This window comes from Salvelinus sp. IW2-2015, linkage group LG11 (genome assembly GCF_002910315.2).
Source record: "Salvelinus sp. IW2-2015 linkage group LG11, ASM291031v2, whole genome shotgun sequence".
Taxonomy (NCBI): Eukaryota; Metazoa; Chordata; class Actinopteri; order Salmoniformes; family Salmonidae; genus Salvelinus; species Salvelinus sp. IW2-2015.
In genome coordinates this window covers 16,759,418-16,786,861 of record NC_036851.1, presented here as the reverse complement: position 1 = coordinate 16,786,861, position 27,444 = coordinate 16,759,418, and the positions used below count along the sequence as shown (strand labels likewise).

General features: G+C 42.6%; 1 protein-coding gene, 2 non-coding genes and 1 pseudogene across 3 annotated transcripts; all 4 read right to left on the bottom strand.

Moving 5' to 3' along the window:
- The window catches only part of LOC111969910 (inositol hexakisphosphate kinase 2-like), a 33,386-nt pseudogene extending 18,406 nt beyond the window's left edge, over nucleotides 1-14,980 (bottom strand).
- A 228-nt stretch (nucleotides 14,981-15,208) lies between these two features.
- trnaf-gaa (transfer RNA phenylalanine (anticodon GAA)) lies at nucleotides 15,209-15,281 on the bottom strand. The gene has a single exon. It is a non-coding gene; the product is annotated as a tRNA-Phe (tRNA).
- A 110-nt stretch (nucleotides 15,282-15,391) lies between these two features.
- trnaf-gaa (transfer RNA phenylalanine (anticodon GAA)) lies at nucleotides 15,392-15,464 on the bottom strand. The gene has a single exon. It is a non-coding gene; the product is annotated as a tRNA-Phe (tRNA).
- Nucleotides 15,465-19,443: 3,979 nt separating this feature from the next.
- On the bottom strand, nucleotides 19,444-26,395 carry LOC111970642 (G-protein coupled receptor 22-like). The gene has a single exon (XM_070445567.1). The coding sequence runs from the start codon at nucleotides 26,316-26,318 to the stop codon at nucleotides 24,828-24,830; it is 1,491 nt and encodes a 496-aa protein (XP_070301668.1). The 5' UTR covers nucleotides 26,319-26,395; the 3' UTR covers nucleotides 19,444-24,827.
- Nucleotides 26,396-27,444: the final 1,049 nt, after the last annotated feature.

Here is a 27,444-nt window from a genome sequence, read left to right as displayed (position 1 = left end):
CGAGAGAGAGAGAGAACTCCCTCACAGTGTCTATGTCTCTGCCTGAAGCAGCCTGGGTTGCTTTCCTCCAGAGTCCTCCTGACCCCTGACCCCTGACCGCACATGCTGCCCGTCCCAGATGTCAACTTAGACAACACTTGCTCAGTGTGCCCAGTGGCAACAGGAACAGTGTGTTCCACACACACGCACGCACGCACGCACGCACGCACGCACGCACGCACACATATACACATCATCAGCAAAAAAAACAAATCACATCCAAAGTAACGATGGGAACTAATTCTCTGGGTGTTCTGCTGCACGCGATCCCCAGCTGGAGAGAACAGGAGGGATCAGCCTGGCCCTGCCATAGCAAAATGGAAGAAGTGGAGCGAGAGAGAGAAAGACACACTAACCCAGCCACTGTGCTAGCCCAATGTATGTTATAAAAACCCATTGAAAATGAGATCCCAGGTTCAATATAATAGTTCAACAAAAGTGTGTCAGATTTGAATTAGAGTATTAGGGCACCAGAGGGAGAAAAGGTAGAGTAGGGTACGGTAGGGTGGGGTAGAGGGACAAATGTAGTTGGCACCATCATAACCAGTTTTTTTTGTGGGTGTGTGTAACGAACAGCTGACTAAAGATGTGACGGCCGGGCATTCGTGCGGTTGAGTCCATTTCTGACATGGACTCTTAACAACATTATGAAACTTTGTTGCTCAAACAAACAAGTCTTCAGTTGCCTTGGTAACAGCCCCAAATGCAGCAGCAGCAGCACACAGAAATAAAATGTATTATTATATTTCAATGGTAGCACATGTAGTCAGAAGCACAAGATAATGTGCYTAAAAGTTATTACTCTAACAGTTACTACGGTGACCACGGTCATTTGGCWGGCCAATTACCGTCATTGAAAATTCCATGACCTTCACAGCCCTACACTCTACCTTACAAAGAAGTCTGCAACGACTCGGCTGTTACTGCGAAACGGAGCCATTCTCTGTGCCCTCTCAAGGACAAATACCAGGGCCTACATCCCACCCTCCCTCTCTCTCCCATTCACTCAATCTAACCGACTTCCCTGGCACAACAGTCTCTTCATGGTTGTGCCACTTACTGTAGCAAACCATGCTTCTCAACAACTAGGCTAAGAGCTGCAGGCCAGGAAAACAAAAGAGCAAAAGTTAGGCTATATATATGKTTCATGCACTTGACAAGACACCAACACACACTTTCCATGACAGTGACCAAATGACTGACTGTGTGTGACCAACGAAGGGCACGATGGCACTTCATAGGTCACACACAGGCAGTTGGACTGGGGGAGGTATTACTTTTCCTGGCAGTGTCACTCCTCGTCTTAGGTTTGATGGTGCACAAATAAAGCCATGGTGTCCCTCCAGAAGGGCTTTTAGTCTCCCCAGTCRCCTCTCTCCTCTCACTCTCAGGGGGCAGGGAAACCCCCCCTCCTGTGCTGGCAGAAGAGTGAATATGTGTACTTTAGAGAATATCCAATATGGCTCCGTTGTCAGTTCTGATTTAGTATGATCCACACCGTCCTAGAATAGGCCRATCTAGCCTAAAGAGAATCCCTCCACTCTATTACAGCTTTTGTCTCATCAAACAATCTGTCCATCACTAGTAGTCAGTGCACAAGAGTGTACAAGACTTGAGTTTTGGTAGTATATTCATTTGGATTATGTTGACTCTACCTAACATAGAAATAGGGAGAGATCTCCATCTCTAAACATCGGATTCAATCTTWTCTATTAAAGGAGAGTAGTTGATTTTATAGGCCTATATTCGGATGATTATTCCCTATTGGAATTTGGCCTCCAGGTACCCTCTCTAAGGCCAGAGGTCACCATAAAGCAGGTCTTAGTAACTGATATCTAGGCCCTTGAGCCATAAAATCGGCCATGTGTGTCCTTAAGCAATTAAGATGTTTCAAATGTATAGTCTATTKATTCCCTAGGTCTCAGCCTTGATTTAATGTTTTGACCCAGGGAAGGATGAGACAACAAACAGATAAGAGGAGTATTTAGGTCTGCAATCCCCGCTAGAAGGGGAGAGATTTGCTGCGAACCGCTTAGAGGAACGTGTCCGTCTTCCCATATGCATATATCTTTCTATGTTTGTCTATGTCTATTAAACCTTGAAATATAGAAGTTGTTCGCCTTATATTTTGCGTCGAGCATTTCTCCACACCTTGACCAGTTTTCAATTCCTAACAGTATCAACACACCCAYGTATTTCATATGCGTCTTTGTCCATTTCCACTGAAATCTACTTTCCAAGCTTGAAAAGTCATAATTAGTCATTCACTTTGAATCCTGATACAGCACCATGTGTCCAACAGTTGAAAAATAATTGATAGAGAATGTTCTGGTTTAGATGAGGTCAAATGTCATCTGCATACAATGATATCATGTGTGTTTCTCCACCAATCTCAATTCCAAAGATTGAGCAATGGAAAGCTTTTTAAGGATATCTGATCATGTCCACATAACAGCTTGGCTACATATAAATGAGTGTGTGAGCAGGGCCATCTAAGGACAAATGAGTGTGTGTATGTGTGTGTGTGTGTGTGTGTGTGTGTGTGTGTGTGTGTAAATTCATCCTGACAATGTCTCTGCCTTCTTCAACCTGTTACTACGGGTCTAACCCTTGCTCTGCCCACCTCCAAGTATGTTCCCAACACACTCAACCCCAGTAATTACAGTGCCAGCGGGACAGGAGTGTGTAAGTAATCAGAGCCCAAACTTCAGAGGGATCTCATATTAACACGAGAAGAGTGACTCACAGTGTGACGCTGCGAGTCTGGTAGAGTGGAGTTAAGGGGAGGACCAGGGGGTTGCCAAGGGGTAGAGAAGGAATTAAGGATATGTAACCTACCAGCCAACTCTGCAACGTCCCTATCGACATACGAAAGTGCTGCTGTGTGTTTCGTTCCCTCTCATGTCACAGAGTAGAATAAATTCACACAGCTGAGACGTCCAGGAGCAGTGGTGCCTCTAGACAACCCCTGCAGTAATAAAAGAACAAAACAACATGCCTTTGGTTGAGAGGAGCAAAACCAATCTTTACTTTATTTAGGACCCACATGGCAAGATTAGCCCCAGTGTGTGTGTGTTCCATCATCAGAGACAAAGTAWCAAATTAATGACTATTAAAAAACTGCCATGAAAGATGTGAGGCAGCAATTCCAATGCCACCAACACAACTAATCAGAACATAGCCTAAGGGGAATTTCACGGTAACGGAATTACGCTGATTGTATTTGTCACATGCACTGAATACAACAGGTGTAGGTAGACCTTACCGTMAAATGCTTACTTACAAGCCCTTAAATCAACAATACAGTTCAAGAAATAGAGTTAYGAAAATATAAGTTAAAAAATAAAATAACATCAAAAAGTAACACAAGAAAATTACATAACAATAAAAAGGCTATATACAGGGGGTAAKGTTTGGGGGGGTTGTCAATGTAAATAGTCCGGGTGGCCATTTGATTAATTGTTCAGCAGTCTTATGGCTTGGGGGTAGACGCTGTTAAGGAGCCTTATGGTCGTAGACTTGGCTGTTTAATCAGCTTCTTGATATGCCACACCTGTCAGGTAGATGGATTATCTTGGCAAAGTTGAAATGCTCACTAACACATTTCTGCATAACATTTTTTGTGCATCTGGAAAATTTCTGGGATCTTTTATTTCAGCTCATGAAACATGGGACCAACATTCTACATGCATTTATATTTCTGTTCAGTATAGTAGCCTAATTTTTCCTCTGTTTGATGCCTGTGGCTGTCCATGGAGCTGAAAGGACAGAAAATGTTGCATTGTAGGTATGTGTGTACTTTCTCACAGATTATATAACTTGTGTTGTTGCTCTGGTGGTKAATTAAATTGAAATTAGGGCTGTTGCAGTGACCGTATTACCGGCAGTCATGAGTCATAACCACAAATTCCACATGACCATTGAGTCACGGTAATCTCCTCCTATGCACTCGGTACATGAACGACGCTGACGCATCAGAAATGCACTTTGGTACATAATTGGTCTAGCCTAATCTCCTAAATTAAACAAACTCTATTAATCGTCTATAAGTGGGGACTGTATTATTATGCATACTGGATGGACTGGTTACCTTATGCTACACTCCAAACTTTCTATCCATGAGTCTGGTATAGAACGTAGGCCTATAGGCCTAGGCGATGCTGTTAGTTCATTGACTGTGCAGGGCGGCTTGCAGAGTATAGTTATAACCTACAATTATAGTGAATTTGTATTTCATTTTGAATAGCCTAGTAATGGGGCATTCTTTATATTTTCATAATGAATGGGCTGACATTACCTTTAGCTACAGAATATCTCACCACCTTGCGTTTCCATCTCCTCCTCCTTCATTCCTTTCTCCAGTTTGCAGAGAGAAGGGCTGTCAACAGTTTAATTCATGAAATATATTTTGTTGTGAAAACATGTTACTATCGATGTTCCCAAACAGATTTCACTTGTTTTCCCAAATTAAGCATTGGGTAGCTTTCGGAACAGGGTTGGAGAGCCCGTGGCATACAGAGTTTGGGCAGAATATCAACTGTCGTGTAGCGAGAGACTCCTCAAACAGTGGTTAATGCATGGAGTGAAATACATGTTCTTATAAGCACAGACATTTCTATACGCAATCCCGTGTGAAAGCAGTTTTAATGGTTCCACTAAAAAGAGGAGGATCCCAGCTGCTACTATATTTATTTCTCAGCTGCTAATATTAAGCACATTCYTCAAAACCGGAGTAGCCTACCCAGCATGATTGAAAAATGACAGTGTCAAATGCTGCAGACATGTCCAAGATGATGAGGATGGCAATGTTTCCAGCATCAGCAGCACAGAGGTCYTTCACTACKTTTACCAAGGCAGTTTCAGTGCTATGCATAGCCCGGAAACCCATCTGGAGCGATTTGAAAAGTTCATGAGAGGTGATGTGTTGTTGGATTTGTGATGCTACCACTTTAGTGAGGAAGGGAGGGGGTTGAGTTTGGTCTGTAGTTGGTGAGGAGCTCAGGGTCCAGGCCCTGTTTCTTCAGAATGGGAGATAGCCGCTGTTTTCCATGGAGTAGGAACAGGGTCAGATGTGAGGGATGCATTTACAATCGTGACCACCAGGGGGCAGAGAACAGGGAGGCATGCCTTAACTATGGCAGTGGGCATGGGGTCAACGGAGCAGGTTGTGGTTTTGAATTTAGAAAATAGTTCAGTGATGGTGGTTTCCTTGACAAGGGAGAAGGCATTAAGTCTGTTCTCAGGTGGTGAGTCAGGCAGTCCTGGGGGGCAGGGCCGGCCCTGGGCTTAAGCAATATAAGGGGTCGCTTAGGGCCCCCGGCCGCTAGGGGGTCCTCAACCCCCCAATTTGCTTTAAAACCACAACATTTTCCCTATGCCTCAAGGTAAAATGGAAAGAATTGCAGGAAATGTACAAAAAAAAATATATTCTCTCTGCCGTCAAGGGGTCCACCAAATCGGACATAGGGTCCCCAAAAAGCTAGGGCCGGCTGTGTTGGGGGGAGAGGGGGTCAGATGAAGGGTCAGACTGTTGCACCTGTTGGTAGATAGTTTTCTGGCCAGGAGGCTGTCACAGAGGTCAGTGTCTGTCTGTCTGTCTGTCTGTCTGAGTCTTTCACCAATTTACCTATTGCAGCTTTATCACCAACTTTTTTTGCCTTGAATGCAATGTATTGATTTATGCAATCCTGATGCAATCCTATCAGTCAATATCCTTGACACTTATTGCATTCAATGCAATGTATTGACTTCTATATGTCAATATCCAGTCTGTGGAGGTGGGAGAGGAGAGAGAGATCAAAGGAAGGGGAAGGGGTGGAAAGAAAGAAAGAGGGAGAGAGAAGGGGAGAGTGAGGGGAGAGGGGGGAGATTGACGGAGGGAGGGGAGAAGAGAGGAGGGAGAGAGAAAGCGACAGGGGGATAGGGAAAAAGAGGAGAGGAAAATAGGAGAGGGGGGGAGAGTGGAGGGGGTAAAAGAAGGGGGATGGAGATAGAAGTGAAGGGGGGATAAAGAGGAGGTAGAAAGACAGAGGTAGGCAAAGAAAGTGAGAGAATGGAGAGGGAGAGAGAGACAGAGAGAGAGAAAGAAAGAGAGAAGGTTGACACTCTTCTTTTCCCATTTACTACAATGTATTGACATAAACATCATCTGTTGTTTTCTTTTCGCAAAAACTTCACAGAATGACGTTTTCCTATGATACCATGTTGCGGCGGCCAGCCCAGTTTAGGTTCAGATCAGAACAAATTAGGCTATTATTTGCCAGGTTTGTCATTAGCCTAGTGAGTGCTTCCTATATCAAATCGTGGTCACCTAAGCAAGCTGAGGCGGTTCTGCATTATAGATGTTTGTTCTGGAGAGAGACAKGGTCAGTCTTTGAAACCAGACACATGCTGTTACCTCTGTGACTCAAAGCCTACAACACCAACAGAGACAAGAGAACTCTCTTATTACACACACACGCGCACACAGTGCTTTGAAGGTTAAATGGAAAAACTACAGACCTAATGTTGAACTTAACTGAAGGAACACATTTGCACACAAGCTACACAAACTCTTGAGTGTTGAAAAATGTCAAACATGTCAAACACAATGTCAAACATTGTATGTACCTAACTGTATGTAAACTTCCGACTTCAACTGTATCTACCAGTAAATGCTAACTAAGGCAACAATGGGCATGCAACCTAAGAATTGAAAAGCTTTAGTCCGAAGTGTTGGTTAATAGGTYATTTGTGAAATGTTGGTTAGTAGGCTATCTGTGATGCGCAATTGTCATCATGCCCTGTTTGCATCAGGGGCGTAGACATGGATGGACCTGAGTGGACAGAGGCCCACCCACTGGGGAGCCAGGCCCTGACAGTCCCACCCAATCAGATTGATGTGGTTTAAGCATTGTTGTAATCTGAAAGCATCACATTTTTTTTCTATTTAAAAAAGAGTGTGATTTTGAGTGAAAATCTTAAAAATCTACAGGAAATCTAGTATTTTTTTTACACAGGGAGCCTTTCCTTCGCTGGGCGGGCTGTTTGGGAACTTTTTGACAACATTATAGTATACCCACTTCTCCAGGCACCACTACATAGGGATGATGGAAACACAGCAGTCACACACAGCATGATGTTAACCTTTTCACGTGCGAGTTCCAAATATCTCTAACGGTCGCCCCAGRGGGAGTTGTTTTATGCATGGGATGTCAGAATGCCCTCACTGTTCCAAAATATGTTTGTTACGCAACAAGGCAGTTAACACGCGCTGCCTGCTAATTATCTATAGGCTGTGTTTCAACTTGTCAATTTCAAATTATTTTCTAACAAGTTTTATTTTCCAACAGTTTGAATTGAGGTGTGTTATACCTTCTCATTAATACACATAAGGAGTAACCCATTTCAKTGTTGCGGACAWCTTATGTTTGAGGCTTTGCTGAGTTGGACAAACTTCTCTGTTCAATGAGATCCCAAGAACTTCCCCGGTGTTTCCCCAGATCAAGTATGAAGACATTGCAAATCTCTAGTCAGAACAGGCCTGCACAAACRTTTCCCCCTGGCACATTTTATAGCTGACGCCTGCATTGCCTTCATTATTGTTTTCCAAATCATGCATTCCGATTCTAGATTGTAATGGACACAAACTCAGCAAAAAAAGAAACGTCCTCTCACTGTCAACTGCATTTATTTTCAGCAAACTTAACATATGTAAATATTTGTATGAACATAACAAGATTCAACAACTGAGACAAACTGAAAAAGTTCCACAGACATGTGACTAACAGAAYTGGAATAATGTGTCCCTGAACAAAGGGGAGGTCAAAATCAAAAGTAACAGTCAGTATCTGGTGTGGCCACCAGCTGCATTAAGTACCGCAGTGCATCTCCTCCTCATGGACTGCACCAGATTTGCCAGTTCTTGCTGTGAGATATTACCCCACTCTTCCACTAAGGCACCTGTTCCCAGACATTTGAGGGGAATGGCCCTGGCCCTCACCCTCCGATCCAACAGGTCCCAGACGTAAGCTGTTAGTGTCTTAACGACCGTTCCACAGGTGCATGTTAKTTCATTGTTTATGGTTCACTGAACAAGCAAGGGAAACAGTGTTTAAACCCTTTACAATGAAGATCTGTGAAGTTATGATTTTTATGAATTATCTTTGAAAAGACAGGGTCCTGAAAAAGGGGCGCTTCTTTTTTGCTGAGTTTACATAGAGGCTGCTGCCCTAAAGGTGCATGGTAGAGTAACCGAGTGGTAGTGACAGTGACTAAAGTTCAGGGCAGGGTAATGGGCGTGGGGCGGCTAGTAATGACTATTTAACAGTCTGATGGCCTTGAGATAGAAGCTGTTGTTCAATCTCTTGGTCCCAGCTTTGATGCCCCTGTAAGTGACCTAGCCTTCTGGATGGCTCGGATGGCTAAGGTCTTTGATGATCTTCTTCGCCTTCCTGTGACACCGGGTGCTGTAGATGTCCTGGAGGGCAGGTAATGTGCCCCTGGTGATGCGTTGGGCAGACTACACCARCCTCTGGGAGAGCCCTGKTGTTGCGGACAGTGCAGTTGCCGTACCAGGCGGTGATACAGCCCGACAGCATGCTTTTAATGGTGCATCTGTAAAAGTTTGTCAGGGTCTTAAGGGCCAAGACTAATTTCTTCAGCCTCCTGAGATTGAAGAGGCACTGTTGCYCCTTCTTCACCACAGTGTCTGTGTGGGTGGACCATTTCAGATTGTTAGTGATGTGTACACTGAAGAACTTGAAGCTTTTCACCTTCTCCACTGAGGCCCTGTCGATGTGGTTGAGGGCATGCTCCCTCTGCTGTCTCCTGAAGCCGACGATCAGGGGCCGCATCCTTGCAAGGTTTAACAATCTTCACGCCGGCCACGGAGAACGAGAGCTCACAGTCCATGGAGCGGCCTGCATCGGCGGCACGGTGTTWCCCTCAAAGTGGGTGAAGGTGTTTAGCTTATCCTGGAAGGCAGGCAGGCAAGATGTCCGTGTCCACAACGTGGATGGTTTTCCCCTTATAATCRATGATTGTCTGGAGTCCCTGCCACATACGTCTCGTTACAGCCTGAATTCAAAATTGACTAAATGTATATATTTTTTATCTCGCCCATCTATACACAATAAACCATAACGTCAAAGTGAAAACATGTTTTTAGAAATGTTTGCAAATGTATTGAAAGTGAAATACAGAAATATTCCACTAGATGTCAGMCTGTAGAACTTTGTCTGATGCCTCTACTGTGAAMGGGGGCCGAATGAGAGGGGAATTAGTCAGGTCTGCCATAACCTGACCATTCTTTGACCATGAACGTTCACATGAGAGGGAGCTCTGTTCCGTCGCTCATCTGAAGTCAATGTAATTCTCCGGTTTGAACGTTATTCAAGATTTATGTTAACAACATTCTAAAGATTGATTCAATATATCTTTTGACATGTTTCTACTGACTGTTACTGAACTTTTMGACATTTTGTCAGCTTTTAGGGAACGCGCATCGTGACTTTGGAATTGTTTACCAAACGCGCTAATAAAAGTAGCTAATTGGACATAAATAACAGACATTATCGAACAAATCAAGCATTTATTGTGGACCTGGGATTCCTGGGAGTGCATTCTGATGAAGATCATCAAAGGTAAGGGAATATTTATCATGTAATTTCTGGTTTCTGTTGACTCCAACATGGCGGCTAATTTGACTATTGTTCTGAGCGCCGTCTCAGATTATTGCATGGTTTGCTTTTTCCGTAAAGTTTTTTTGAAATCTGACACAGRGGTTGCATTAAGGAGAGGTATATCTATAATTCCATGTGTATAACTTGTATTATCATCTACATTTATGATGAGTATTTCTGTTGAAACGATGTGGCTATGCAAAATCACTGGATGTTTTTGGAACAAGTGAACCTAACACGCCAATGTAAACTCAGATTTATTTTATATAAATATGAACTTAAATCGAACAAGACATATGTATTGTGTAACATGAAGTCCTATGAGTGTCATCTGATGAAGATCATCAAAGGTTAGTGATTAATTTTATCTCTATTTGTGCTTTTTGTGACTCCTCTCTTTGGCTGGAAAAATGGCTGAATTTTTCTGTGAGTTGGTGGTGACCTAACATAATCGTTTGTGGTGCTTTCGCTGAAAAGCCTATTTGAAATCGGACACTTTGGTGGGATTAACAACAAGATTACCTTTAAAATGGTATTAGACACATGTATGTTTGAGGAATTTTAATTATGAGATTTCTGTTGTTTGAATTTGGCGCCCTGCACTTTCACTGGCTGTTGTCATATCAATCCCGTTACCGGGATTGCAGCCATAAGAAGTTAATGAACTTCTGCCAGTCCTCGACCTGCCTATTGCCTGCCCCTTGTATTTCAATAAATAAATCAGAGACTCTAATCATCTGCCTCCTGTGTCTGCATCTGGGTCTCGCTCTGTGTCGTTATAGTATTGTCATTTTGGAGTCACTTATTGTAAATAAGAATAGAATATGTTTCGAAACACTTCTACATTAATCTGGATGCTACCAGGATTACGGATAGTCCTGATGAATTGTGAATAATGAGTGAGAAAGTTACATAAGGGCTATGTTGAAAGGTAGCTTGCAAGTAAGCATTTCATTACAGTTTACACCCCGCTGTATCCTGTTTACACGACGAATAAAAATATATTTGATAGTAAGGATGCTTGCCATTTCAGGAGACAGTTCTAAAAGAGTGCARCAGGGCTACATCTCCGGATAAAAATTGGTCCAGGAGGGCTGTACTGCTCCGAGGTGACAACCCAGCAACAAGGCACACTTGTTGGGTCAACACAAGATGCAGTTCAGCCTTTACATGAACCAGACCTTCAAGTGGGTAGTTAAAAATGCTCTGTGGTGTGCTGGGTATTTGGTGGCATCAATTAAGAGTGATGCAAAAAAACAAAAAACATGCTGCCAATCAGATGACTTTCAAGGAGTACCTGGAGGTCCCACCCCACCATCCAGTCCACACTTCTACCCGCATCAGTCCTCCACTCCTGTATGGGCTACTCCACCACCAGCTGGGCCTCCGTACGCGCCCCCGACCCCCGGGCACAGGTGTCTACTAACACCTATATGAGCCTCTGTCTGTGCCCTCGACATCAAATTAAAGCTGACAGTCTGCACTTTGTATCATTTCAAATCCAAATTGCTGGAGTACAGAGCCAAAACATTTCACTATCCCAATACTTTTGGAGCTCACTGTATATTTAGTTTGAATTCCAACCATTTGCTTCTCCTGAGATAGCCGTTGATCATGACTCAGTTTCATTAGATTACACATAAGAATCATTGGACAAAGGAGTCTTCTGTGCGGGGGAGTTTTGCTTAGAGCCCTGACGCTCTAAACAAAAGGTTAAAATTATACATAGCTTTATAGGATTAGTGTTACCTTACCACACGGCCATATCTCCATGTTACAGCGTGTGTTTTCTGAGTCAACTACCTGTGCTAAAAAGCTATCTGCATCTCCTAACACATATATGTAAAACGGAAGATGGACGCCACAAACATGTTGTCAATTTAAAAATAAAGTTGGCTGCAACTGTGTTATGTTTCTAGAACCGTACCGGAATTGAGAATCAATTCACGTTTAGATTGAGTATTTGGCTGTTTTGACTGTCAGAGCCAATTCACACGTTAAAAACAACATTTTTGGTCCATGGACTAAGGAGTAATGTTAGCCCGTACAGGAATATAGGACTGGGGACTGACTGATGCAGCTGTGGACTAGATGCTGGTAGAGGGGGTGGGAGTAGGACGAAAGGTGCCAACAAYAGGCAGGGCTGTCTCCAGCACTGGAACTGTTCCACAAGCTCGACAAAGCCCTCATCATACTCCCCTTGGACATCAGGATCGCTGCAGCTGTACACAGCCCATCTGTAAATAGCCCATCCAATCTACCTACCTCATCCCATATTGTTTTGACTTTTTTGCACACTAGTATCTCTACTTGCACATCTATCACTCCAGTGTTAATTTTTTAAATTGTAATTACTTCGCTACTATGGCCTATTTATTGCCTTACCTCCTTACTCCATTTGCACACACTGTATATAGACTTTTTATATTGTGTTATTGACTGTATGTTTGTTTATTCCATGTGTAACTCTGTGTTGTTGTTTGTGTCACACTGCTTTGCTTTATCTTGGCCAGGTCGCWGTTGTAAATGAGAACTTGTTCTCAACTGGCCTACCTGGTTAAATAAAGGTGAAATAAATAAAAAGGATCACCTGTCTCCAGTTTCTCAATGGCAGCCTTGCAATCCTGCAGCACCAAACCAGTCTGATCGAAGAGMTACTCCAAATCCATCAGCTTCCCTAAAAATTGTTTTATTTCTTTTTAATATGAGAATACACCGGACTGAGTATGGAATAATTCTATAACAACATTTTACAAAGACAAATGTGTTGCAGCTTTTATATTTAAACAGCATTAGATTATTAAATATATAATCATTACCAGTGTATTTGCGTGGAACAATGTAAGGAACCACTGACGACCTTCCTACTGCACATGGGACATTAAAGGTATTCTGCTGCCACATAGTAGGATCCATCCACAACCTGCCTGATCTTCTGGTGGAGTCCTGAAGTGGTCAGCTCCCCCCTCTCACAGTCAGAATTTGGGCATAGCTTCACCTGCCAGAGCTTCCTAGGCATCCATCGCAGCAGAGAACGGGCGGTGAGGGGTGGTGGAGGGTCCCACCACATTTTGTCAACCCTGGCAAAGTCCATTTCTGGAATCGCATTCCCCGACCACCTGAAKAATGCCTTGGACACCCACTTACGGTCCACATCTGGCAAAATGTGTTGCCATGCGTCTCTCCATGAAAAGAAAAGACAACATCCCCACACGAGAAATAATGTAAGGATAATACATTCCCCAAATAACAGGTTATCATATCACATGAGACATACTGTGTATGCCTAGTACATCATTTGAAATGTAAGTCATCACTATAAATACGCCACACATAGAATAAGACTCAGAGGCTGAGCAGTGAGTACTATATGTAATAAACTTGATACTCGTTACACCATTGGTCGTGGCACGTCTGACTCCTGTGACTCAAGCTGCTCTGCTGCCATAAGGAGCTCACCATCATCAGGCTCAGAGGATGGAAGGGCTGAAAAGTAGAACTATAAAATAAATTAATCAATTGATTAAACACCATCAAAAGATGATCCTTTGTTTTACTTATCTATTATCTCCATAAACTAAAGCATCATCATTATGATATAATTTATATTAACATAACATAGAGCTTACTAGGCTGAACCTTCCGAGGAGACATAAGCTTCCTTATTGTCCTGTTTAGATTCTGGGAGGGTCAAAGTTTTCCAACCAGCAATGACCCGAGTGAGGATGTTGAGGACCTCTGGGAACCAGTGGTCATCTGGTCTTTGCATGGCTGGGTGGTGGTAAATGGCAGACTTAATCCTGATAGCCTCCCAGCCCTCAGGGAAGAGCTCCAAGTATTCCTTGAAAGCCATCTTATTAGCAGCATGGTTTTTGAAATCACTTCTTGCTGGCTGAGAGGCAGATTCTTTCTGCATTGATGCCACCAAATACCCAGCCCAGCACATTTTCAACCACCCACTTGAAGGTCTGCTCCTTATAAAGCCCAAATCTCATGCTGACCCAGCAAATGTGCCCTGCTTGCTGGGTTGCCACCTCTGAGCAGTATGGCCCTCCTGGTTGAAACCACCACTTTGTCTGGAGACACAGCCCTGCTCCATGTTCATTTAGTAGTTTTTGTCCCATAAATCCTGGAATCCTTACCATTAAGACAAGGCTTCCATTTGGCAGTTTTCTGAAGCTGGGCTCCATGTCCGCTGTGAAAATAAAGGGGAAAGTTTGTCTTTAATAAGCATAAATTATTTACATTTTAAATCACAGTGAGCCGACTGGATTAATAGATGGAACAATAAAATGTAGTGTATAAACTCTAACTACCTATGTTGTCATCTCTAGTTACTTGCTAAAGCACCTTTCTACCAGACAGACACACCAGTATAAGCAAGTGCATAGGATATCACTCATGGCTTTTAATTCATAATTAACATGATGACTAGCCTATTTGATATCAAGACAGTGTTTGCACTATAGCTATGTCTACTAATTAGCTAAATTAATTAAAAGAGTAAAGGAGAGGTTTGCTGAGTTGAGTGACAAAACACAACTAACTTCACAAGTTATTTTAAAAAATCCCACTTTGTTTAGATAGCCATCTATGGTAATAAGAAAATAACTCCACATTAGTATGGAAATCGTGGGTTTAACAAACTATTTTAATGGTCAGAGTCATCGGACGTTAAGCTAGCTACGTTACTTCGATAAACTGTGTCAGTGTCAAAACGCCAGTTTACTAACGCGTTAGATAGCGTTACTATAGCTACACTGTAAATCTTGTTAACTGTGCTAACATATTACATGCTGACCAAACCGTATGTGCGCGGTGTGGTCAGCATGTTACTGTAGCCTACACTTTACCTGCTAGATATTCCGATCGATGATGATGAATGAAAACAGCAGACAACAAAAAATTGTAACTAACGTTACTTCAGAAAAGAAAGATGACCCGCGAAAATTAACTGAGGAAATAGATTTTTCCATTGTCCTCTTCCAGCGTTTAAAGGTCCCGCCATAGCTCATAGCTAACGTTACTTCAGAAAAGAAAGATAACACGCTAACAGAATTACCTGAGAGGAAATATATTTTCCATGGCACTCTTTCTGCGTTTAAAGATCCCGCCATAGCTCTATCCGTATTGGTCAATATTGGTTACCTATTGGTTGCACTGGTGTCTCGGATTGGTCGTGGAGTGCAATTCTTGGTTACTTCTTGGTGGCAGACGGCGATATGATTGGTTGTCGCAACCAGACATTTCCTTGACTCACCGTTGTCAGGGGAGGATATCGAGCATTCGATGTTTCAGAAGAGTACGACTAGCTAGGTTATCAGGCATTATTAATCAAATAAGTAATCAGAAATGTACATTACTTGGAGGAAGAACAAGTAATTGGATACTAATCAAACCGATGTATAGCTGAATCCAAATTGTCGTTTTTACCTAGATTGCTATGTATTTTCAAACAATATAACGTGTCCTTTTATTTGTTAAATTGTAAAAGGACTTTACATCTCTGCCGAAACCCGGGATCGAACCAGGGACCTTTAGATCTTCAGTCTAACGCTCTCCCAACTGAGCTATTTCGGCTTGCGTGGCGTATGAAATGTCGTTGTTAGCTAGCTTGCTATGTATTTTTAAAAAGTATAACGTCTCCATTTTCTTTGTGAAATTGTAAAAGAACTTCACAGTCTCATCTCTGCCGAAACCCGGGATCGAACCAGGGACATTTAGATCTTCAGTCTAACGCTCTCCCAACTGAGCTATTTCGGCTGACGTAAGGTTTCAGAAAACAAGAGACAATTTGAACATCTCCAAGGCATTATGGGATAGGGTATTTGTTTGCATGTAGTTTGACAGATATACCTGCAGGGGTCGATATAACGCTAAAGATTGTAATGCAAAGCATAACTAAACTACTGCACCCCATTACATAGCTACTCAAACGTTTTGTATAATRGTATTAAAATACTGTCTAAACAAAATACTATTGACCAAAAGGCTATGAAATACAATCTGGATAATACTAGATGTTTATGACAGGCATTACCCACTAAGCATTTACCAACGGCACATCTTTTAGATGTATAATTGATTCCGCTTTGGTCTGGTTCGGACTCACCTTGAATTGGTCCAAACAGCTTCTATGATTAATTCAGTTTGAACAACACAGCAGAGTACAGTACATTACAGTATCATCCTAGTTCAGAACAGTAGAATAAAGCACAGTAGAGTATACAGCAGTACTGTATTGTACCTTATTTACTCTAATGTACTCTACTGTAATAAACTATACTGTACTTTACTGAAAAAAACTGTCCTGTACCATACCATGTCGTACTGTACTCGCATGTACTACACTCTACTGAATTAACTACTGTCCTGTACCATACCATACTGTACTAAACTGTGCCGTACTGTGCAGTGTTGCCAACTCCTCAGTAAGGAAAGTAGCTATTGGCTGTCCTAAAAGTCGCTAGAAGTCGCTAAATGACGGCATCACCTAATTTGCATAATTGGCCATGTGCATGTAATTGTGATGGACGCTGTAGGAGAGAGGACTAACGTCATGGGAGAGACAAAAAGTGAGCAAAAAACACCCTAAATATGTTTAGAACTACAAATGAGCAAGCTGCAGAGTGGCACACACAGCYAATAAAAACCAGATATTTGAGGCCATACTCCTCCTTCAGCACTTTATGGACCCCATTGTTAATCCCCGTCATAACAGAGGCATTGCCAGTCCCTATCCCTAGGAGTTTCTCTTTTTTAAGACAACACGTCTTGAGGAAAGCCACAACAACACGGGCTATAGATTTGGCATCTCCTCCCTCCAACTCAACAAGCCCCAGAAATGTTGATACAATTGTCTGCTTGGTGTCACTAAAGTACCTTATCACAACCCCCAGGTACTTAGAAACACTTACATCCGTGGACTCATCGAGGAGGAGGCTGAAACACTGGTCACCCACATCTGCGACCAACTTTTTCAGAAAGTATGGTGCTAGAACACCATTAATCATTTCTGTGCACTTTGTCCTGTGCATTTTGAAGTGGGTAGCAGCAGTGGTCTGAGAAAGCAGCTCTACATGCTTCTCCAATGTGATCACATGCCAGTATGGAACAGTGTTCAGCGATAGCTAATGCCATGGTGGCCTCAGCCTTTTTTGCAGAGTCAATTTTTTTGAACCATAAATGGCAGCTTGTTTTGGGTGGAACTGTTATAAGGCTTTCTTTGCCTTTTGAGTATGTTTTTGAGTTGTCATGTGTTTTTTTACATCACTAAGTTTGGCGTAGAAATCAGCCTTACAATACAGGCAGTATGCCCGTGTATCATCTCCAATAAACGGCTTCAACCAGCCTTTGAATTCAGGGTTTGATTCCCACTCCTTTCTGTATTTTTSAGTGTACAGTTTAGACTGAGACATGATGAGCTAGCCAGRTAGATGTTTAGCTTATGTCACAGAGAGGCACACACACAGTGGACAAGGTGAGTAAGTGACTGAGGCTGTGTGAGTCAAATGCAGTGATTTATTTTAGGCAAAGAACATTTTACATTTACATCCCGCCCTGAATCAGCCAGTGGCGGCTTCCCGCATGCGTGATTAATTTGCGGTCTGGACGCGGAGGGGTGAATATCTCCTGCTCTGACTGTAGCTGGGAGGGACTGCAGCTCAAAGACTGGGCCGCCTGTGAGTGCTTTGGGACGGGGTGTGGCCCACAGCAGCACCCGCTGCTCGTTGAGAAGAGTAAGAACGATATGTGCTTTCACATCAGTCTCCAAAAGTCTCCAATAACACCAGAAAAAGTCGCTAGATTTGTCGCTAGTCGATTTTTTGAAAATGTGTCGCTAGAGGGGTCTGAATACTCGCTAAATATAGCGACAAAGTCACTAAGTTGGCAACACTGGTACTGTGATGTTCAAACTTATGAAACGTAGCAGCCTCCACTGACTTCTGGGCTGAGGGGAGGATGGCATAATAATGGGAACCATGTGTTTGATGTATTTGCTACCATTCCAAATATTCCGCTCTAGCCATTACCACGAGCCCATCCTCCCCAATTAAGGTGCCACCAACCTCCTGTGCTAGAAGTCTATGATTGATTCAGATTTGGTKTGGTCCGGACCAACCAAATGTGTACTTGTTTGGGGGCGGAGCTAATTAGAATAATACCCAGCATGCTTTGCAAAATAATATAAATTTACATTTTTGTTTGTACTGTAGGTTGGACTACTTTGAACATGATTGCTGCCAGTTTAAAGCTTTTGAAAACGCTAAGATAACTGCATGTGACAGATGGGTGTAATAAAACATATTCTGTTGGCTCCTGTATTAATAGGATTGAAAAAGTATTATTGTGATATTKCTTTACTGAGAATGTATGTGCAGTTCAAATTTGGGTATAGAATCAATGACCAAAAAAGTTACCTGTAAATTACATCTTTTCTACTTACATTCAGAACTGMAAATTAGCTTGATTTCAACGTCCGTAAAATAGGTATTTTCATCTTCCGAATAAGACATTTTCAACATCCATATAAGACGTATTTTATTGACGTCAGGAGAAGGCATCTTTTCACCTTTCATTCAGCACCTAAAATGCACCTGAATTCGACATCTGGAAAAGACATCTAATGTAATTTTGCTTGCTGGGTAGTGCCTGCAGCTCACTCTGTTGTTGGTTGTTGAACTGTTGCTCCTGTGCTTTGCATGCCCTGCAACAGCTTCAGCCCACACACACAACTTCCTTTGACATGCTGAAGAGGTATTTTTTCCCATCTCACACACCACACTTCAGCCTGTACTCAAACTGTAGATCGGCCTATTGCTCATAGCAACAGAGAACCCATCATTTGTACACACACACACACACACACACACACACACCTTATATGAATAATGCATGTCAGCTTTGTCTTTTATTATAGTATGGGAAAAGGCAGTCTCAGAGCTCCTACAGTACAAAAAGACCCAAAGGCATTATTGTAAGTCTATTTCAAAGATATACATGGGTGCATGATTACATTCTGCATGTGAGTGTGCCTACAGTATGTGTCCGTTTGTGTAAGTGAGTGTAGGTGGCTGTGTATGTTCATCTGCCTCCAGTTTAAGGCCTCACAGCAGGCCTTCCCTTAGCCCATTTTTATAATGAAGGAAATACTTCCATTAAGCACTGTAGCTCCCCCGTCTTAAACTCCAAGCAATATTAAACCATGTAGTCTAAGGCCTAGATTCAATCAGATCAAGTGTTAACCGGTGACAGCAGACACCCACATAGCGGATGTTTTGGCGGTGCCAGAGTTGGAACTGCATCAGAGCCTTCAAATTGGTGGGCAGATGCTCTCGCGGTCATTGTCACYAAGCCACAGCCGCATTAGAAGTTTAGAACGAGAAAGTATAGGCTATAGACATTTTTACGCTCAAATTGAAAAATCATTCAAACAAAATAATGAGGATTTCTATCATGGTGTAGTTTATATCTCACTTTCCGGTGTTTGAACTTGTAAACAAGGCCGCATGGAATTTCTGTTAAAGCAACACCAGGCAGCCAATGGGAATGTCCYCTTTAGGTATAATGCCGTGAGTCACTTGTAGAGCCATAAAGTGTATTTATTCATATAGCAATGTGTGTGGTACCCATCTTTATTCAGGGATGAAATGTGCTTCCTATTGAAAAACCTATAGATGACAAGAACACAGGAGTAGAGAAGCCAGATAAAAAGGTGACTGACTGCAAACAAAAGCCCCAATACAATAGTCAAATTTATTGATATTGTCAGTGTCTTCTCTCTATATATTCAGATACAAGAAAACACAATTAGAATTTATACAATGAATACATGCGTATATAAACCAGGTGTGAGCATTCAGTAGGCCTACCATAAACACATCAGATTTGTCTCAAGTTTTATGACAATAAATCTAAGAGTCCCACAGGAGGATGAAGGTCCTACACCACAGAACAGTGTTGTGCAGAAATCAAACACAAGCCAAGTGTTGTTCAGTTTTGTTTTACCTGATCAACACGTATAGCTTCTTTCAGTCCTATATTTTCATGTATTATTTTTATTTTTTGTAAACAACAAACAAACAAAAAAAGTAAATATACCAGAAGTGCAAAAACCTACCTTTGTTTCATACAGGACAATTATGGGGAAAACACTTTCCTGTTCAGTTACACCAGCTCTAGGGACCATTGTATCTGCAAAGGCGTTGAATTGGTTTGACACAGGGGCTGACAAGATCACTTACATGATCAAATGTTACATGACCAAATMATTTGGGGATCAATAGACAAGGTGGAAATCACATTGAATAAGTAATGACAATGTCTATTTAATTTACAGCACACCGCAATAAATAAATATCAATACATGATTACAAATTCAGTGCCAAAGAGTGGACACATTTATGAGCTTTATGGAAGTTTGTCAATATTAAAACATCTGTTTACTACAAACTATCCAATGCAACACTGTCTATTACATACAGCAGTAAGTTCTTTAAACCCCCCCCCCCCTCTCTCTATTTACATATGAATAGTTGATAGTGTTCACAATATGTACATACAACATAGAACCTAAACGGCTTCTTCGGCTGTCCCCATAGGAGAACCCTTTGAAAACTATTTTACTCAGAGGGTTCTACATGGAACCCAAAATAGTTATACTTGGAACCAAAAAAAGTTATTCCTGGAACCCAAAAGGGTTATCCTATAGTGACAACCGAAGAACCCTTTTGAAACCTTTTTTCTAAGAGTGTAGTCAAGTCTTATATTATATCAGGAAGGATATACACATGTACTAATATTCTCATTCAGAATCAATTGATCATTCTTAATAGAATTAAGGCATCGGTAACATTTAGCAGATCCYAAGGATCTGTATATCTATGAGTGTCAATGTTTGTGTGTTGGAAGCTGCCTTCGAATGCTTGAGTTGGTGGCATTCTGATCCTCTGCTGGCTAAATAGACTCATACTGTACAGAAGTTACATAAGCATCTAGGGAGTGTACTCAATGATATACCGTATATGTTTCCATTTGTAAACAGACACTTAAGTATATTAAATATGACCAATGTTRGACCTGTCATTATCTTGTCTTTTATGCTTTGTTTGTTCTAACAAATAATGTATTAGTATTAGAGGCAGAGTAAGGTGGCCGAGGACACAGAGATGCAACAACACGGTTGGACTATAGTGCTGCAAGGTGTTTCTGAAATCCAGCACTGATTTGCTGGTGGTTATATTGTAGTATGTCCCCGAGGTGGATGCTACAGTGTATAATTGACAATTCACTAAGCCCCGCCTCAGATTTTTTGGCAACCAATTGCAGTGCTCCGTTGGATKGCAACTGTCTAACGTTGAGGTATACCTCAGAAATACTTTAAGAAATGAGATGGGAAAATCCATTCGATTCGTATTAACACCTATTGTGTACATTGCCCGTACGTTGTCAAGGGGCCGCGCGGTGCATTCTGGGCGATGTTGGGAGTRGGACAAGGAGTGAATGGGAGTCAATTGGGTGCTAGCTAATAAAACACAACATTTATACATATTTTCCAAGATGAGAGATAATAACCATATAGCTTTGTCATCGTGACATTTGGTACTTTCCAGGAAAATGGGCAGGTTTCTCGACTCATAACATTACTTTTAGAAGGGATGGCGTGGCGATTAGTTTAGCAACGGCATGCAGCTGCATGACAACGTGAACTCAACTGATCAAAAGTCTGCTGAGCGGGGCCTTTTACGATCCTCCATTCATTGGCCATTGAGATTCCCATCTCATTTCTTACAGTATTTCTTGWATATATGGAGTGGAAACAGCGTCCAAATTGGACGACCGTGGTTTTCAACATAATCTACTCACCTTTGCAATCGCCGTTTTGTGGCTGTTGCGAACTTTCTACATCGGCATTTAGCAGAATGACTATGCCTGCGCACTAAGTGGACAAACAGCAGTGTCACAGATAGATACTTCACCGAATGTATAAATGTGAAGCATCCGCTTAGCGTTTCCACTCACTACCAAATCGTGATATTGGAAGCCCAGTGGCCGGCAGTGAGAGAAGATGGAACGAGATGGATTTTGGCCGACAATACCAAATCGTGACACTGGAAGCCCAGTGGCCGGCAGTGGGAGAAGAGGGAACGAGAATGATTTTGGCTGAAATGTTCTCATCGATTAAACATTTGATCTCAATACAGTTCCCAAAACTAAAATCTGTTATGAACAGAGCGGCCAAATGTTGTAGACTTTACCCTTTGCCAAAGTTGTAAGACATCGCATTGTTTGGAAGAACGTAAAGACGAATTGAGTTATTGCACATGCGCACTTCAGAGTAGGCGTTCCCTGACGGAAATATGCAAAGGTTTGCTAGAACGCGCCAATAGGATCTGCCCAACTCCTTGCTTGTTCTTCCCACTACGATTAATTTGTTCCCATTGTAAACGACAGGTTGTGGTCTATCTTGGGTCAGTTATAAAAAATCTTTGGCGGTATCAGGTAAACAAACCATCAGGCTCTTCCCCCTGGCCAGCTGGTTCATGATGTCAGAGCATGAATGCAAAATGTTAATATCTTCACCTGTGAGTGATAGAAAAATAAATCGGCCTCAGTGACAATAATAATAATAATTCAATGGATGTTTTTTTTAAACAAAGTTGATGACTAAAGGAATTTTCAAATTTGACTTCTCTATGGGGCTGTCCATGGGAATTGTCTTGGCCAGACTTCAGTTAAACTGCAATAACTAAGCAGTCTACATGTACAGTAGTTAATAAATAAAAATAAAGTTCTCTGGGAATAGACCGGAACCTATGGGCCTTGTGGTGCATTTAAGACTACTTGGAAKTCGGAAAGTGACATTTACGACATGGAAACTTATTATAGAAAGATGAGAACCGAGTTTCCCACTTGGAAAGTATCAGAATTAGGGTTGCAAAGCTACTTGTAGATTACCAAAGTTACTGGAATCTTCAGTAATTAACAGAAAATCTATGGCAATCTATTGTAACTTTGGTAATGTATACTTGAATATTTTTTTTATTGATATATATAGTCCTTTTTCATATTTGTGTCCATATTATTCATGAGTTTCTAGTAGATGGTCTATCTACTAGAAACTCATGGACAATATGGACACAGATATAAAAAAGGAATACTATATATGAATACATTTCATATATAAAGAAATGTCAAGACAAAATAGCCTAATTAATGAAAAAAAAACATCGAATCAACAATGGCATTATTTTCAATTAACTCTGAAACTCTTCCAACTACTTCTTTACCCTTTACCCTTTACCCTTTACCCTGCCACCAATTTGATCCAAAAACATTGGAAAAAAAGACATACTTTCATAGTTAAATAAATAAGTGTACATTTCATACTGAAACTCTCATTTTAAAACACCAATGGTATTCACTAAGTTGATGGTTTATATTAAGGATAATGTTTAACAGCTGTGTCAGTAATTTTTTTATTTAATCATCTTATTTCATGGTCCTCATGTGATAAGGCCAKACAGAGGACCAGGCATAAATTATAGACACCTTTACAAATCTGAAGTACCCAAAAGGGCCACTAGATGTCTTGTGATAGATTACATAAAATACTTGAAAGATATCAAAATTCTGGTAGTTTACTGGTAAACTTAMTTTCCAGTAATATACCCTCACTTTGCAACCCTAATCAGAATCAACCAATTGGAAGCTCTACACAAATAACTGAAGTTCATTTTAACTTGGMGGTTTCGAGTTTGACTTGTCATGAGTGCACCATTGGTCTCTAACCAAGCTTGTGTCCAACATCCACGGACAAGCTTTCGTTTCAAACGCATGGAAGTTAATGAGGGAAGTGGAAAAAACAGATTTGATCACAAAATTAATTGTTTAAATGGCTAAATAATTTAACAGTGCACTAGGGGTACTTGCTACTGTGAGTCCTGAAATGCAGYYKKTGTTGGAGTATTTTTCGAATCCAAAATTATACTTTTGCTGTATTGTTTACTAGCTCTCATCGCCACCATTAAAACACATTGCTAACACTAGCTAGCTAGCCAGTTAATATAACTTGTTTTCTCCAAATGCATGTCAACTAGCTAAGTTATCTATAYGCCTATTATGAGTACAACTTTCATCTGCTGTCGACATCAGGATACGATCGGGAGCACTAGTTAGCTCCAAAATTGGTGTAAAGTCCTTAAGTAAAAATACTTTAAAATACTACTTAAGTCGTTTTTGGGGGGGTATCTGTACTTTACTATTTATAGTTTGACAACTTTTACTTTTACTCCATTACATTCCTAAAGAAAATAATGTACTTTTTACTGCATACATRTTCCCTGACACCCAAAAGTACTCATTACATTTCAAATGCTTATCAGGACAGGAAAATGGTCCAATTCACACACTTATCAAGAGAACATCCCATATTGCCTCTGATCTGGTGGACTCACTAAACACAAATGCTTAGTTTGTAAATTATGTCTGAGTGTTGGAGTGTGCCCCTGGTTATCCYTAAATAAATAAAAACAAGACAATTGTGCCGCCTGGTTTACTTAATAGAAAGGAATATGAAATGATTTATACTTTTACTTTTGATACTTAAGTATATTTAAGACCACATACTTTTAGACTTCTACTCAAGTAGTATTTTACTGGGTGACTTTCACTTTTACTTTAGTAATTTTCTATGAAGGTATCTTTACTTTTACTCATGTACAACAATTGGGTACACTACTCTCCAAAAGTGGTAGCTGACTGCATGCTGAGTCATGGCAGTGGCTAGCCACACTAACAGCTTAATTTGATCAGGTTTCTGTAAAGCCATTGTGATGAGTCCACCACAACGTACCCGAGAGTCTCCTAATCAGCAAGGGGTAGTCTGTTTCATTTAATTGTGTATAAAAAAAATACAGTTTGAGATCATCGTGAAGGGTTTTCTCCAGTGGTTTGAATGAGGAATTTGGCTTCCTGGGAAAATCTTGACCGAGGCAGGAACAATAACTAAGAGGGCGGGGCTTAGTGAAGAGTCAATTACCTTCACACAGACCTGTATAACGAGCAGGTGAATACACCCGTTGTCTGGCTGTTAGTAGTGTTATACACACTCAGTCTGTGCTGTTCTCACAGGGGCTCTGCCAGGCAACGGTCAGTGGCGTCGCTGCCCTCCAGCCGTAACTGACATCCCTTCCTTGGCTTCACCCAGGAGTTGTGTATGACTGTCCCTCCTGGCGAGGGGTCCAACTGCAGCAGGGACACCACCCGCTTCTTTACCTTGGCCCTGAGGGCACGCCGCAGCTTCTGCCTCGTGAAGGCATAGAGCAGTGGGTGGGAGACGGTGGTGCCGTAGGCCAGGGCCAGGAACCACAGGCGCATGCTGACCAGGGTGTCGCTGGGGCCCAGGCCCAGGATCAGCACATTGGCCATGGACAGAGGAGCCCAGCAGCCCAGGAAGGTGGAGATGATGAGGAGGGACATCCTGAAGACGCGCCGCTGGCGCTCCCGCCGGTCCCGGTGACGCCTCACGGCCCGCCGCAGTGCGATGATGGCCGACACAGACGCCTGGACAGTGGGACCGGGGACAGGGGCAGCAGTGGCAGGGCCCTCTAAGCTGACAAGAGGGGCTGAGGACAGGGCTGGGGGGGAGGTGGCTGTGGAGATGGGGGGGATGCAGGGAGGCTGAGAGAGCTGCTTGCTTGTGTCTGTACACTGCTCTCCTCCCTCTATCACTCCCAGCCCTGCCTTCTGCTTCTGTCTCTTACGGCGCCCCCAACAGGGTGGGCGCCTGAAGCGCTGGCTGTTCTTAATATGGGAGCCGATGCGAATGTTTAAGGCCCGCAGGATCCGTGAGTATGTGAACAGCATGACTGCCACCGTGGTAAAGAAGATGGGCACCTGCAGCAGGAGGTGGTAGTACATGGCCAAGCCTGTGTGGTAGCCCTGGCCGCCCACACACAGCAGCGTCCGGTTACGCCACACTGGCGCCAAGGTGGTGGCGGCGGAGGAGGATGAGGTGGGGATGTGCTTCCCATTCTCCGACCCTCCGGTGAGAAACTCCACCTCCAGAAAGGGGATGAAGAAGACGGCCAGAGACGTGGCCCAGACAGCAGTCAGCAACAGCCCTGCCCTCCGKGGGGTGAGCAACCGGTTGGCGGGTCGGACGGATATGTCGTAGCGGTCCACACTGATGACCAGCACGTTAATGGCAGTAGAGATGGAGGCAAAGGTGACACAGGCCTCGTGGAAGCAGCAGAGCAGGGCCAGGTTGGGCCCTGGGGGTAGCAGCACCACCACCAGGGTCAGAGGCAGACACAGCACACACAACACCACATCCAGGACATGCAGGTTGACCGTGACCATGTTGCTGACCGAGTCGACCAGGTTGGACTGAGAGCAGTAGAGCACCAGCACCGTTATGTTGCTGCTGAAGCCCAGCACCAGCTCCAGCATAAGGAAGGCAGTCAGGGACACCTGGAAGCCCAGGGAGTAGGGCATGTACCAGGCTGTGCTGGAGGAGACACTCCCCCCTGAGACCGCCTCCAGGGCCCCGACACTCACCACCATCCCAGCCCAGTCGCTAGGGACCGGAGTCGGGATGTAGCTGTCCGTCTRCATGTTGGTGACCTCTCAGCCGTGATGTGTTCTCATGCTGCAATCTGGCTCCCTGATGGTGATGGAGAACAGTTCAGTGACAGTCCTGCAGAGAAAGGGAGACAGGGGGGATGAAGTGTCTGGCGAGGGTCTGGAAATTCAATGGTTAAGTAATCAAACATAAATATCACAATCAGCAAACTGGTTATGATCTTTGGCCAGTTAGCTATAACTCAGACTGCCTGCTATATTTTTTTGCGCTTTCACTATAAGTGCATAGATGTTATGTAATTTGTCAGAGTCGACTGCTCTTCAAATWAATTTCAGGACATCATATTCAATGTGAAATCATTTGAACCATGAATTCAGAGAAATGGCAGTCGGTGGTCTAGAAGCGTCTGTATAATCCACTGGAGGTGAAACTACATCATGGCACTCTGACAGAACCGGCCTCTCCTCAAGGAGATTGACTACATCATGACAATGTTTTTTTTACGCAAACTGAACCATTTTAATGTTGACCGCCATATCTTACAAATGTTCTATAAATCTGTCCTGCAGAGTGTGCTGTCATTTGGTCTGATATGCGTGTTCGGAAACATGCGAGTGCGAGACCAAGTCAAGCTTCAGCGCTTAATTAAGACGGCGGGAAGGATAATTGGTATAGATCAAGAATCAGCCACCAGCCTGAACACAAAACTCATCCTCCTAAAACGTGAAAGCATTTTACAGGACAGTACTCATACCCTTCACTCAAAATACAGTCACAGCAGCAGCCGGACAAGGGGAAAGGGAAAACAGACAGATATGGGGACTCTTTTATTCCAACAGCCATTAGGCTGTACAATAAATTGTATGTTGGTCCCTTGAGTATACAATATATTGCACTTTCACTTTAAATGTGTGGCTATAGCACTTGAATGAATTATTTTGTGTCGTTTCTGTGTTATGTTTAATGTACCGTCTTTTTAAGCACATGAACAAATGAATTTCCCCCTGGTGGGATAATAAAGTTGATCTGAATCAATGTCAGCATCAGTCATGGTGGCTTTGGTTTAGAATGCACAGAGCATTTACGGTGCTACATAAGGACATGCATCGAAACAGACAAAACATGCATGAACCTCACATGACACATGAGCATGTTTCA